The sequence below is a fragment of the Silene latifolia genome, chromosome 11, assembly GCF_048544455.1.
Source record: "Silene latifolia isolate original U9 population chromosome 11, ASM4854445v1, whole genome shotgun sequence".
Classification (NCBI taxonomy): domain Eukaryota; kingdom Viridiplantae; phylum Streptophyta; class Magnoliopsida; order Caryophyllales; family Caryophyllaceae; genus Silene; species Silene latifolia.
Window position 1 is genome coordinate 47464652 of NC_133536.1, and position 14406 is coordinate 47479057.

At 35.4% G+C, this 14406-nt stretch overlaps 1 protein-coding gene and 1 long non-coding RNA gene across 2 annotated transcripts in view; both read right to left on the minus strand.

Moving 5' to 3' along the window:
* The window catches only part of LOC141614833 (uncharacterized), a 13330-nt gene extending 1245 nt beyond the window's left edge, over window positions 1-12085 (minus strand). The window contains exons 1-2 of the long non-coding RNA XR_012529396.1: window positions 11972-12085; window positions 11822-11879 (exon numbers count right to left, since the gene is read on the minus strand). This is a non-coding gene — a long non-coding RNA (uncharacterized LOC141614833). The remainder of the gene's footprint in view (window positions 1-11821; window positions 11880-11971) is intronic.
* Window positions 12086-12546: 461 nt separating this feature from the next.
* Window positions 12547-13457, minus strand: LOC141613349 (uncharacterized). The gene is made up of 3 exons (XM_074432082.1): window positions 13323-13457; window positions 13060-13227; window positions 12547-12999 (listed from the first exon to the last, which is right to left on the minus strand). Exons 1-3 carry the CDS (start codon window positions 13455-13457, stop codon window positions 12547-12549), a joined length of 756 nt encoding a protein of 251 aa, XP_074288183.1.
* Window positions 13458-14406: the final 949 nt, after the last annotated feature.

Consider the following 14406-nt stretch of genomic DNA (forward strand, 5'->3'; position numbering starts at 1 on the left):
CACCTTCGGTTTTGGTTATGTTTGTAGCTGGTCATAATAGGGTTATACCATTGTCTGTAGGGGTCGGTGATGGCATCCTTTGTACATGTGTGATGATTGGTGTTGCACTTGAATTACTAAAGGTAGGGTTTTTCTTCTCAGTTCTTCTATGTGGTTAATTGTGAATGGCGTGGTGATTTTATGATTGTCATTAATGTAGTGTGATATAGGTGATGTTGGTATTGTATTATTGTTGGTATTTTTAGTTGATTGTAAAGCCATTGTCGGGAGATGATCTTCACCCCCATGTTCGGCCTTTTTGGCTCCCATCAGAAAGGGATGTACACATTAATGATCAGGGTTCGCTCGTTGCGATGAGCGGGGCTTTAGGTAGTTTGCTGCAGTCTACCACTAGCAAAGTGGGTTACCTGTTGCGATGGGTAACCTAGCAGAACTACTTACTGCGGGGAGTAGTCGTGTCCGGACTGCGAGGAGTAGTCGTGTCTGGACTGTGGTTCAGACACTTGTGTTAGAGTGGAGATTGCTGATTGTTACAGGTTTTGTTTGTATTGGATGGATTATTTGCTAAAGCTTATTATTGATATTATAGTTGACTGACCGTGTGTGTGTGTGTGTGTGTGTCTTGTGTTTCTTCTTGTTGTGTAGCTGCGGTGATCCATTTGATATTGTCGACAAATGGTGAGAAGATAGTCTTATCAGGCGTGTTGATAGCTGGTATTTATGGAGGGAGCGAGTCGTCGTTGATATCACCAAACTCAAATAGTTCACTTAGTTCTTTTGTACCTTTCATTGTAGTAGTTAGTTTATGGTTTGGACACTGTAACGGTTAACGAGTTTATATTAATAAAGCTTAATTGTTCTTTTATTTTTAATTTAATATACTTTACCCCGGGCAATCGAGATGGTGACACCCTTATTTACTAGGGGAATGTCTTGTTAAGGCTCCTTGATAAGTAGAGGTGTTACAAAGTGGTATCAGAGCGACGATTTTGGGACCTGAAACCAATGAATCTAATGAACGTAGTGTAAAACCCCTACTTACCAAGGAGCGAGCGTTGACAAGATCTTCCCTAATAATTAAGGAAGTTACCATCTCGGTTGCCCGAGGTAAGTATATCAAATAGACTATAAAAGAACAATCAATAATCTATTTGCAACTTACAGGGGAAACAAAATAAGAGGAACTAAACTATGACAACTATAAGAAAATACAACTGGTGAAACTACTATCGAACAAAGCCAACTCTATGTCATGCGACCTCTCTAACCCCGCAGTTACACCGAGATAACAACCATAGCAACCTGAGAAGTCTCACTGCTCACCATTTATCGGTAATATCAGATGGATCACCTCAGACACAGACAAAGAGAATAAACACAACAAGCACACCATACAGGCCAGTAACATGTTTTAAGAACAGTAGTATAAAGCAAGTCAACATAATAATACAAACTCAAACCAACGATTACCGAGCTCCACCACTCCAACCACATCGTATCCAATGGTTCCCATCGCAACGGGTAACCAACACCGCCAGTGGAAGACCGTAGCCTTGCCACCTAAGCTCCGCTCATCACAACAAGCGAACCCAGTCATTAATGTGCACATCTCCTTGTGACGGGAGCCACAAAGGGGTGATATGGGGGTGAAGACCATCTCCCTACAATGGCTCCACAATCTAATACCCGTAAAAACAACATTTCCATCGTCACCATCTCGATACCGTAATTGAATCAACTCATCAAGACACCCGAAACAAGGACAACTACATAACGCGATATCGCATATAGACAAACTACCATTAACTGAAACTGAGTAGGGAAACCCTACCTTTTTGCTATTCCATAGAAATGCATCAATCATATCACGCCAAGGAAGAATCCGCATCTTACCCTTGATGAATAATCAGATGCCAACGGCGGCGACAACCCGACTCGATGACTTCATGCACACGCTATCTCCCTTCCCGGATTGGGGTTCAAGGTTAATTCATAATTGGGTAGAGAGATGAGAGAATTAAGAGAGAGAGAAAGAGACAGAGAGAGAGAGAGAGAGAGAGAGAGAGAGAGAGAGAGAATTAGGTTTAGGAAAGATGAAATGTATCGTGGAAATGAATTACTTTGCAACCTCACTGTCATATAATAACACGCCGCTAGAACGCGTAATACTCGGCCATGTACCAACGCTACTCGGCCGAGTGACCCGTACTAGGTCGAGTAAATAGTAAAGAATGTGACATAACTCCTTTCTCCATCTCTACTAAGGGTCTCACATAGTCAATAGGTTAGTCAATGGGTCCCTAATATGGCGGGTGATAAGGCTAAAGTCGTATCACCTATATCAAAATAAACCTAAATTACTACTAACTAATAGTTATCGGTAAAAAGGGTCGAATCCACAGGGAGGCGAGGTAATTGTTCTAGTTTGTTGATATTTAAGCCCGTCTTAAAGTAACCGTTTGTTAAAGGGTTGTTTGATTGATTTCTATAAACTAATTGCAATAAAGTAAATAAGGCGAATTCAATAATATTAAAAAGTCTAGGGATTGAGTTCACTAGGCAGTTATCCGGGGATGATATTTAACTAATTAATAGAGCAATTAATGTTGTTTAAGGTCATATGATTGGTCGATTCTAATATGTTCTTTAGACCTAAGTTAACATGTGGTCTCTATCATTAAATCAACTATTATCAGTTATCGTAGCCTATACTAGTCTTAACTCGTTCGGTGAAAATCCTAGTTTGCAATGCTAATCAATTAATCCTCTAGTAATTATCAACTAAATTCAAAACAATCAACTGAACAATAACAAAGAAGCAATTTAACTATCAATTCATTAATTACTCCCTTCTAACAACCTAGATCCCTTTTCAACCTAGATAAAGGAATTAGCTACGCATACTAGGAGAATTAACAACAACAATAATAATAATAATGAAAGACACGATTGAACGCATGTAAAGATGAATAACAAGCAATTGAATGAACTAGAACTTTGAATTAATAATAACTGAGGAAAGATTAACAATACCGTAATTAAAGAATGCTTAGATCCGAAATAATAGTAATAAAACTAAACTAAAGGTTTTTAGAGATTTTTATTAAAAAGTTGCGTAACTAGGTAAAATAGGACGTAAAAATATATAGGGTACGATTTGGGTATTTATACTAAACATAAACCGATTTAGGAAACTTGCGCGAAAGTCGTGAGAGTATAGTATACTCGATCGAGTCTATACATACTCGATCGATTACACCACCACTCGATCGAGTCTATACATACTCGATCGAGTACTCCATGCTTCAGCTCTTTACTTCCCCTAATCTTCTTCAATTTTCTTCCTTTATTCTTCGTGTATTCCTTCATGCTATCTCCACGGTGCTATATTTCATTCTTTTGTTACATAAATGCATCATTTCCGCATTAAGCACCAAATAACAGAAGTAACAACATTCTAATATAAATGGCATATAAACAATGTAATTTAGCACGAAAAACATATCAAAAGTAACTAAGGGGAAGCATATAAATGCATATAAATATGACTCATCAAACTCCCCCAAACCATTTCTTTACTTGTCCCTAAACAAAGCATCACACAATACATAAGGCAATCATACAAATGGTGAATAAATAACTCAGAGCTAATGTTTAATGCATATACAAATCCCAAACTATCCATATCTATAACAAAGCAGTGACCAAAATGTGCCAATAAAACAAATTCAAAGGCACGGGTAATAGAAAACGCAGCTCAAGTCTCATGTCACCGTACTCTAGACAAACGCCAAATACCTTTCGATCTTGCAAGATAAATTAGTCGGATTCTCGCGGATTTCACTCATGCACTCATAAGTATGTAAGTGTAAGTTATATGTGAAGATAGAAAGAAGTAGAACACTCACTCAACTTATGAAACATGCAATCTAATGTGATAAGATTTTTCTCCAACTAATACGCATTCACCGTATAGACAAAAGTACATGTATCAAGGACAATAAGGCGGCAAATGGCTAAATGGTATAAAAGTTGTTTGTGCCAAGGAACATATGGATATGTGAGGCTAAGACAATAGTCACATTGTTTTGTTCCCTTAACAAATGACAATGAAGCATATTTTTTTCATTTCTTCTCTTTCTTTCTTCACTTCTTTTTCACTTTTTTTCGAATTCCTTTATTTTCTTTTTCTTTTGCTTCATACTTTTTCTTTTCCAACATAAGGGATACAACGCAATTGCAAATAAATTATACTACACCCACAAATGACAATAAGAGTCCCAATCCCAACCATAGTATCAAAATAAACATGATAAACAAGCAACTGCAACTGTCCCGATAAAGTAGGCAAAGTTTAGGATTGTAGCTGTTAGAAGTAGGATATAAAACGGCTACAAGGGTTCAAACGGGCTAAACAAAAGGTAATGTAAGGCTTATTTGAACGGTAAGAACCGCCTATCATCATGTACTTCATCATATGAACGCGTAAAAGTTAAGAAACTTATGTCACACTTAAGCAGTTTGATATTACATATTACACAAGGAGAACCACACTCAAGCCTATTTGACAAATGAGACCAGTTTATTGATGTTTATGTTTTAGAAAGCTCTATAAACCTCAGAATTTAAGTAGTTTACCAACATAATTTAGTCAAATCTAATCAGCATAAGGCATGTCAAATATGGTCAAGACTTGAGTTATGAGCTTTGCTTTCATAGATAATGGATCAAAATAATGTACATGGACAACTGTATTGGGATTCAAATGCAAAAACAATGCAATTTAACATCATTGTTATTCAATTCACCAAAGACTCAACCTAAAACAAAGGAAAAATATGTTTTTGGATTTTTAAATTTTTAATTTTTATGGATTTTTTTGTTTTTAAATGCACACAACATAAAATAAAGGGAAAATGCACGCGGTGCCCTTGAACTTTCGATTTTTGCCCGAAATACCCAATTTTTTGTTCCGGAAAACTTAAAGAGGCTATAACCCGTGTCTACAAGTTCAGAAAGTGATAATTTTTTTTTTCAAATCGATTATATTTCCGAGAACTACGATTTGAAAAAAAAAATTGTCGTATTTGGATCCCGTAGCTAGGAGTTTTTGCACGTCAAAGTTTTATTTACCGAACAAACTTTGAGTGACCATCTCTCTTTGTCACGAATTCCAAACGCGACAATTTTTTTTTTCAAGTCGTAGACCTCGAAAAGATAATTAATTTGAAAAAAAAATCGTCACTTTCTTAGCTCGTAAACACGAGTTATAGCCTCTTTAAGTTTTCCGGAACAAAAAATTGGGTATTTCGGGCAAAAGTCGAAAGTTCAAGGGCACCGCGTGCATTTTCCGCAAAATAAATCACACAACAGGAATGTAAAGACTTTCCCCCAAACCTAAATGTCATAGTATCCTCATTGTGACGCCCATAGCAGAACAATCACACAACAAATCATCACCAACCTAAAGGACACATCTATCAAATGGAGTGAGAAATAACTAGAGGTAATACAATAAAAGTAGATACAAGGAAATAGAATACTCGGTAAAAGTTGAGGAGTTCCCACAAACTAGCTGCAAAAATAGAGGAAAATGAGCAACCGCACAATTCCATCGTCATCTGGTTATGTTTCAGACCCAAAACGCAAGGATACTCGATTGAGCCTCTGATGTGTCCAATTTGTATACAATATTATCCCCTATTTTAGCTCGGTTTTAATTGAATATCGCACTTTTATTAGTGTATTTGTGAGCTAATTCCGTGTTCTAGTGTCTTTGCTTGTTTTTATTATATTTTGTAGAAAATGAAGCCCATAAAGAAGTTGAGAGTAAGGAGCTTAGGATGCCATTTTTTATTCCATTTGCGCATTCAAGCGGAGAAATTATGAAGCATTAACACGCAACATTGGATGACATATGCCATTTAATCAAGAATTTAAAGGAATTAATCCGGGATCCTAGGTATCCGATCGGGGTGGCATGTCCCCGATCGGGGTGACCATGTTCTATGAAGTTTACGTTTCACCACTCATTTCCTATATAAGGGGTGCTAGTAGGTCATCTTAGAGAACACTTTGCACTTCATTATTATATACTTTAGCATATAATTTCGGTTTTCAGAATTTAGTTTACATTTCTTTAATCGTTCCTTTATTACAAACAATTTACATTAAGCATTTGTTCTAAGTAATACAATCTTTCCATTCAATTTATTTGGATTTGTTATTCGAGTTATTCTTACTTAAGTTCCAAGTTCTCTTGTTACGGTAAATTCGATTCTTGTTTATTTCGTTAAATTATTGTTCGTTATCGTTATTTCATAGTTTACATTATTGTTTTTAGCATTGTCATATTAGTTTGTTATTATATTTCATCACCAAGTTAATATCACCATAGTTTATTTCTAGCATTTTCATTTACATTTCTTATCATTAGCAATTTCACTAATTCATATGTTATCATTATTTAGTTTATTCATAATTCTTATAATTTCATTTAGTTATATTTCTAATATAATCATGTTTATTAATTCATACTTCTTTAGTTTAATTTCTAATATGAGTGAGTAGTTTCATATGTCTAGGGATTAGGGAAACAATGCATAATTAGTACTTGTAAATGTTAAATTAGGACGATATAATATTGTTTGATAAGTTTCTATCACATGCTTGTTTTATTTGCTAATCTTTGGTAATTGATCACTATCTTAGATTTATTTGTTAATTCACTTTTATAAGTCGAGAGGCACAGAAACAAATTAGACTAAGCATGATATAGTAGACCGATCTAGCCATAGCGAGAGCTCGTTAGGACTCGTTCTATGGTTGGCAATTAGGCTGAGAGGTGGTTGTCATAAAACCTAAACAAGTTGGCAATATTATCTATTTCTAGTTTAACATGAACATTTACATACTTGCATGTGTGACCTGACTCCCCTAGAATTTTAAAAAGTTATATAAACAAACCAACCAACCAATTGAATCGATCTAGATAGAATTCTACTCATAGCGTTTCATAACGCAATTCCCGTCTCCTTGTGTTCGACCCCTACTTTACTACATTAATTTTGTTAGCCAAGTATAGGGTATCTTTGTTAGGTGTGCGATAGCCTATCAGCCTGGCTGGACTCAATTGAGTATTCAACCAACGGACAGTTTTCTGCACTTTAAAACAAGTGCTCGCCCATAACACAGTCAAAAAAACTCAAAGCTCGCATGAGTAAATAAAAAAGCTGCGCATGTGCTACACAAAGACATAAGTAGCACCAAAATATAATACAAGCGAATAAAATTAACAATAAATAAAGTTCGGGCTCGTCAAACTCAAAGTCTAAGAGAAAAGGCAAACATGACGTCCCTTTGCCTTCCATCTTGGCATCAACGGAAAAAGGATACACTGTCTCTTCCGCTATAGGATCAGTCACATCTTCATGTACCTCATGGATGGGTTTGTCTTTGAATATCTCAACTTCCAGGGCGTCTAACTCAGCTTCCAAGTCAACACCTTCATCAAAGCCGTAAACCTTCTCAGGGCGAGGCTTATCTCCATAGATTCAAAAAGTCATTGTTGAGGTCAAAACAATCCATAAACCAGTTTTCAAAATCAAACAATTAGAAACTACTTGTGTCTTCTCATGGAACGATAGAATACCCGTCGCGAACAAGATTCTACCCTTTAAGATAAGGGCAAGTTAACATTTGAAAAATCAAATCTTAAAACAAAACATTAGCAAGTACCGAACTGGTCATTGGACGTCTTTAATGACAAGTCCCAGCATTCAACCAATATCGAAATCCAAAACAAGATTTGTAAATTTACTTCAAAATCTTAGGAAAAATCAAATTTGTATATACAACATAACATTCGAATGTTTATTTTTTAGGCATTAAACAACTTTAGTTGAAATAATTCCGGTATATGTCCAAACGAGTTTTAAGACATTTCAAGACAAAACCAAGTTTAAACACTGACCAAGAGTAAAACTAAAAATGATATTTAAAGTTGGAGTCCTAACTCAAAATGTTAAAACTTTCCAAGATAACCAAAATTTAACAGAAGTCAAAACTCTTGTTTAAAATGAAAATATCTGAGGAAAAAGGTCAACGGTAAATCGAAACAAATTTATTGAAACTAAAGCAAGGGAGAGGAAGTTGATAACAACTAGAGCAATCAGATGCTCGTGAGAAAGAGAGGGAAAGAAAGATTTAAGAGTCATATATAGCTCTCTCAAAGATTATGAAAGGGAATAAACATCTCGATATTCTTGGTAAAAATACTCTATGGAACTCAAGCTTTTATATATACATCGAAACCAATACTAAACTTATTAAAACCAGGCAACTAAGTTGTCAAAATCCAATCTTTACTCAATCTTTATTCTTGGTAAAAATCCTCCAGATTTCAAAATCCAATCTTTACTCAACAAGATTTCACAGGTTATCAAAACACGACTAATCATGTTAACTAAGAAGGCTCTTAAAACCGTTCAAACTAATCAACTTGCACTCGAAATATATTCTAACTCAGAATAGTCAAAATAAGACTTACCACACTCAATAGAACCTAAACGAAAACCACCATCATTGCAACACTAGATGGTTATCAACTCAGTTAAGCCACAATCTCGATGGTCCAAGGTCCTCAAATAAATATTTCCTTTAAGGTAATTCGAACCAAAATATTCCTCGAAGTATTGCATATACAAGGAAACAGTTAGTCTAACCAATAAATCTCAAGAGAACAGATAGCAAGGTAGAGGAATCGCAAACGAAGATTCACTCCCAAGAATATGAGACAAAGAAACGATAATTCTCTCTTAACAATAAGAGAGAGGAGTTTTAAAGAAGTTTAGGAGTAACCAAAGATGTAGGAGTGGTGAAAGGACGGATCATAGACTACCAGAAGAATTTAAGGTATTCCAAAAAGAGGGAAATAGACTACCAGGATTCCACTGGATCAAAACTTCAAGGCATGACCGGAAGAAGTAAATGAAGAAAGGGAAGTAAGAAAGAAAGAAAAGAAGGATTTCTTAGGAGCAGCAGCAACATGAGCATCATCATCTTGCTCTTAAATTCGTTCTAAGGACTTCTCAACCCAAACAACATCTTAGTATCAAGGTGAACCAGTTGATAAAGCGTGTCTGCACTCTTGGATCGCCATGGTCTTCTACTTGCACTTATGAACTCTTCCATATTCCTATACCTGAGCTCCAAAAGGTAGAAAGAGTCTCCAATATAGTAAAAACTTGGGTGCATCTACATCTACGTGTACGAACAGTAGTTGTGTCCACTAGTCTTCTCCGGTGACCAGCCACAACTACTAGGTAGCAAACAATAAGGCACCTTGCGTCTGCTTTTCCATCTTCCTGAGCCACAATGTCATCACCTCTGGATCCATAGCTCTTCCTGGGAAAGTGAGTTTTCTCTTCGCCATTTGATCGGCAACTTGAGTAAATTTGACTTTTGATTGATAAACACCCTTTTTTTCTTCCCTGTAGCGCCATGTTGTCTACTCCAGCCATCTAGGTGTTGAGTTCAAGCTTACCCAGTTGACCTCGCTCGGGTTTGGAAAAACGCCATGTCCACGTCCACTCATCTTCGAGGTGTGCGCGAAACACATAATCAATGCTAGTCATTGATTTGCAAGAACACATAGACTAACATCCACGTCCTTATTGGTTTCTACCCAACTCTCTCTATCTCATTTTAATATGTCAAGTCATTTATTAGGCATTTTCCTAAAGATCAATGTGTGAGCGTCGGGAGCAGTGATGCTCTGATACCAACTATAATCCCCTATAAAATCTAGTGCAAAACAGTGGCAAAAACACTGTCGAATGGAATTAAATATACAAAGATAAAAGTTCTAACTGTTATAAATTGAGAACGTATAAAATTCTCAAGGATAAAATTAAATGGTTAAGTCTAAACAAATGCCACTTTTATAAAAAGGGCGAAATAAACAAAACCTCTAAAAGTGTTCAAGACTAAAACCATAAAAGAAAGCAGAAAAACAGAGTAGGATCTACAAAGTACTCGCTAGCTCACACAGAAATCCCCAACAAAGCTAACACCTATCATGTTATAAACATAACAGCCACAATCACTGGGGAGTAACTCGACGTCCTCCCAGTCATATCACATGATATAAATGTTACAGCAGCAATAATATATCAAAAATAGATTGAAATATCAAAACATATGTAACGAAAATAAATTATCAAACTCACACTTAAGATAAACGTGATGCATGCTTAAAAGCAAAATTCCTCAAATGACAGAATGGATATAATATAGTTCAGGCTAGATTTGCACTTTAGCTATACTCCTTGACACCGCATCATCTTACACTAGTTTCGGGAATCCAGTGTCACGTAAAGGTGGCCAACTCCAGGTTCACTCACTAGACAACAAGCTATAATAGGACACGTCTTACCACGCAGTGCGAAGTTCTAGTCTAAGTACATGTACATGACTCTACAACAATCTATACCGCCCGCAGGATACCCAATCATATAGCTGTATAAGAACCCGTATTACGCCTTAGTTCATTATTCTTTGCCCTTACTTTAATTATTCCAAACTTAAAATATCCCAAAGATAGTCTCTTATTCAAAATATATTATTTCAAAGGTTCGTAATTGAACTACACTTTTATTTCTTCAAAACAGGAAGCTTAGACTTCACTTTCAAAACTATAAAATAAATTCAAGGGCTTCAAAATAGATAAGTCACTGTAATTAAAACTTAAAAGTATCAAATGACTTAAAATACTTTAGTAAAGATATACTCCCTCCTATTTCATATGTTGTTCGCTTTTCAATAATATACTACTAACATATATTAGAAAAAGTGGAACAACATATAAAATAGGAGGTAGTATTATTTAGGCCTTAATGAGACGGAGATCTAAAACAGTTTCTAAAACAGAAAAACAGCACCGTAAAATTCATAATTAAATACAGAAAAATTGAAATGATGCAAGGCCAACTCTCATGGTTTCCTATAGCTATTGGCTACAATTTTTTTTAAAACCAACTTCAAAGGATGAAAGCATCAGGAGTCTAAAAATTCATTTCTAAAAACTGTCAGAAAACGTCACCCATAATGTTTCAGTTCATAAATCCACTTTTAGAAAATATTTAAGGCAAGGCAAAATTTTAAACATAATTAGACATTATAAAGTTTCTGTGAGAAAAAGATTAGCCACTTTATCAAAAGGAAAATATATTTTACAAACGAAACTTTGAGCAAAAGTCCAGAATCGCGGTTTACAGGCGACCTGTTCACAAATAATTTATTCTGAACAAACAGTTCATCGGAATTTAATGAAATATTTTGTGCATACTCTACACTTGAAAATAATAAGAGTCTCTTTTCAACATTATTTCAGATTCGAAATAAAAACAGCCGATATTATTTTTACAAACAAAATGTCAGATTTGACAGATTTTACGACGATTTTCACCAAAACTTGTAAAATGCTTATAAAATCGAAAACAAGGTTTCACGACCTAAAATTTAACACACACCTCAATATATAGTGTCTCGGCCATATATTAAAATTTCGAGAATTAATATTATGATTTACTATTTTAAATATAATTAAAACAGTTGAGCAACACTATAATCGTAAAAACCATATTAACACTATAACATCCGAAATAAATGCTTTTTCACCAAAATAAAATTCAGAAAAATTCATGTCATCCCTACAACATATATGCAGGCAATAAATATAATTTCATAAATATCCTCAAATTTCCTAATACATGCAACTACAACAAATACATCTTGCGATATCGAGTAACGTCGAAGTTACCTTATTTGTCAAGTTCCGTATCTATGAAATTCGTCGTTGTCGAGATCCTCTTGATAGCCTACAAAAACATAATATACATATGTGTAAAACATATGAATTATTAGTCTAAATCAAAAACTAAAATAAGAATGATAAGAGTAGTTAATTTACCCTTAAAATAAGATGATTAATGATGGATTTAGGGAAAGAATATGATGAACAAGTTATGGAGGCTTGCTTGATGTGTCCATGGCAGAAAACAAAAGAGAAGGCAGGTTAGTTTGCTTATTATTATTATTTTTGGAATAAAAATGAGAATGGATGTGGACAAAGTGTGGTATAAATGAGTAATGAGAAAAAGGTGCAACAAACTAATCTTCTAATTGCTCACCAAGAAATCGGTAAACATTTGTTATCAAATAAATATCTTCTCCAAAAAGAAAAATATTAAAAGGTAGAATAATATTAATATCCTCGCGGTTTAACATAAAAGAATAAAACAAATTTAGTAAATAACTTTTCAAAAGCCATAATACACGGTCCAAATAATAATGGGAACATAAGTCGATTTTCAATATAACTTATAAAAATGTCCTTTAAATATAAAGTCGGTCCAAAAGAAATAGGGCTAAAATATGACTTAAAATGGAATTAATCAACGATTTAAACAAAAATCGATAACTTAAGAATTAAAACTAAATCTCAAAAATAAAAATAAAATAAATGAGATTTGAAATTAGCGGGTGTTATAGTGTAAGACTACCATCCCTAACATATATAACCGCCCCTATTGTGTGTATGAATGGTCTACCTAGAATAATAGGGACTTGGGAATCCTCAGCCATATCTATAACTATAAAGTCAACCGGAATAAAATACTTCCCTACTCTAACTGGAACATCCTCTAAAACACCTAGAGGGCGTCTAAGAGATCTGTCAGCCATCTGCAAGGTCATGTTAGTAACACGCAGTTGACCCATATTTAACTTTTGACAAATTGAATACGGCATAACACTAACGCTAGCCCATAAATCGCAAAGGGCTTTATCTATAGCAATACTAACAATTTGACTAGGAATAGAGAAACTCCCTGGGTCCTTTAGTTTAGGAGGTAAATTGGCTTGCAATGCTTCATTGCACTCTATAGTGAATGCAACCATCTCCACTTCATTGAAAGGCCGTTTCTTTGTCTCTATTTCCTTTAAAAACATCGCATAGGTCGACACTTAAGTGACCAATTCAGTAAATGGCACACTAACTTGAAGATTCTTCACTACTTCCATGAACCTTCCAAACTGCTGATCAAGCTTGGATTTCTGTAGTCGATGCGGAAAAGGTAATGCAATGGCAATGGGCTCGGCTTCTTTTGCTTTAGTAGTAATTTTGGAAGCATCGACGTCAGTTACGAGGTTACTCGATCGAGTATCCTATTGTCACCAAAAGCCGTAGCTGAAACATGCAAAATAGCAGCTTCGGGGGTGGATACTCGATTGAGTCCAGGCAGGCTCGATCGAGTACAAACGGATGTCTTCGTTTTTTCATCTTTTTTCTTATCCCGTGTTATATCTTTGCCTATTTCTTTCTCGTCATCACTCAACTCAAGAATACCCAATCCGTAAGGATGCATATAAGGGACATCATCTTCATCAATGGGCATCTTCGGACTTTAATAAGTAGTACCGCTCCTCAGTGAAATTAGCAACGTTTGTTGTAACAGAGCCTTAATCTCTCTCATATCATTACTAGGAGCTTGTTGAGGAGATTGCATCGGCTGAAAACCTCCTTGATTTTGTTTAAAAAATTCCCTTGTGGTTTATTACCACAATTCTGGGGAATAATATAGGCATTATGCTGCGGGGATTGATTGAATACATTCCGACCTCTTTCAGGGAAAAGGTTAGAATATGGAGTACCTTGCTTAGATGATTGAAAAGCATGAATCTGCTCAATTGTACTCATACACCGTTGATGGAGTGATGTCGTCGGGTCACATCCAATCACACATTTATAATACTCAACAAACAACTAGTTAGCGGTAAGTCGAGGTTGATCCATGGGACGGTGTGCTTTGGGTTCTAAGTCTATCTATCTCAATTTATGCTAGTGTCACAATTTATTTGGGTTTGTAGTTGTGTTCTAGACTAAAAGCAATAAAGTATAACAAGCAATGAAATGAAGGATGTAAACAAATGATTAAAAGTGCTAGGATATCACGGGTTAATGGGGGATTCATGGGAGTTGATCATACAAACATGTTTACAAAGTTGTAAGCAATTTATGTTGTAAAGGAACCGAGTTGGTTTATGTCTTACGGTTCTTAGAAAGAGTTGGGTCCCGGAGCCGAATCGATTAGATTGTACAACACCTACAAGTCGACTTACTTTCCTCCTAATCACTTCTATGCATGGTCTAACAAGACTCGAGTTGGTTTATATCTTACAAGTCAAGTTGAATAGATAAGAGATGGTTGTAAATGCAAGGATTTATAGGCTTAGCATTTCATCAAACAACACATGTGCATAAAGTTGAGATCACAACAAGCAAGCAATTTAATTATGAAAACATATTAGATTAAGCATGACTAATCCCATGTTGGTTTCCCCTAA

Excerpts from the sequence above, each read along its gene's own strand:
- LOC141613349 (XM_074432082.1), bottom strand. The coding sequence starts at position 13,457 with ATGCCCATTGATGAAGATGATGTCCCTTATATGCATCCTTACGGATTG. Across the intron at positions 13,228-13,322 it reads ATGAAAAAACGAAGACATCC|GATACTCGATCGAGTAACCT; the intron begins GTTTGTACTCGA and ends TGGTGACAATAG. Across the intron at positions 13,000-13,059 it reads AAGTAGTGAAGAATCTTCAA|GAAATAGAGACAAAGAAACG; the intron begins GTTAGTGTGCCA and ends ATGTTTTTAAAG.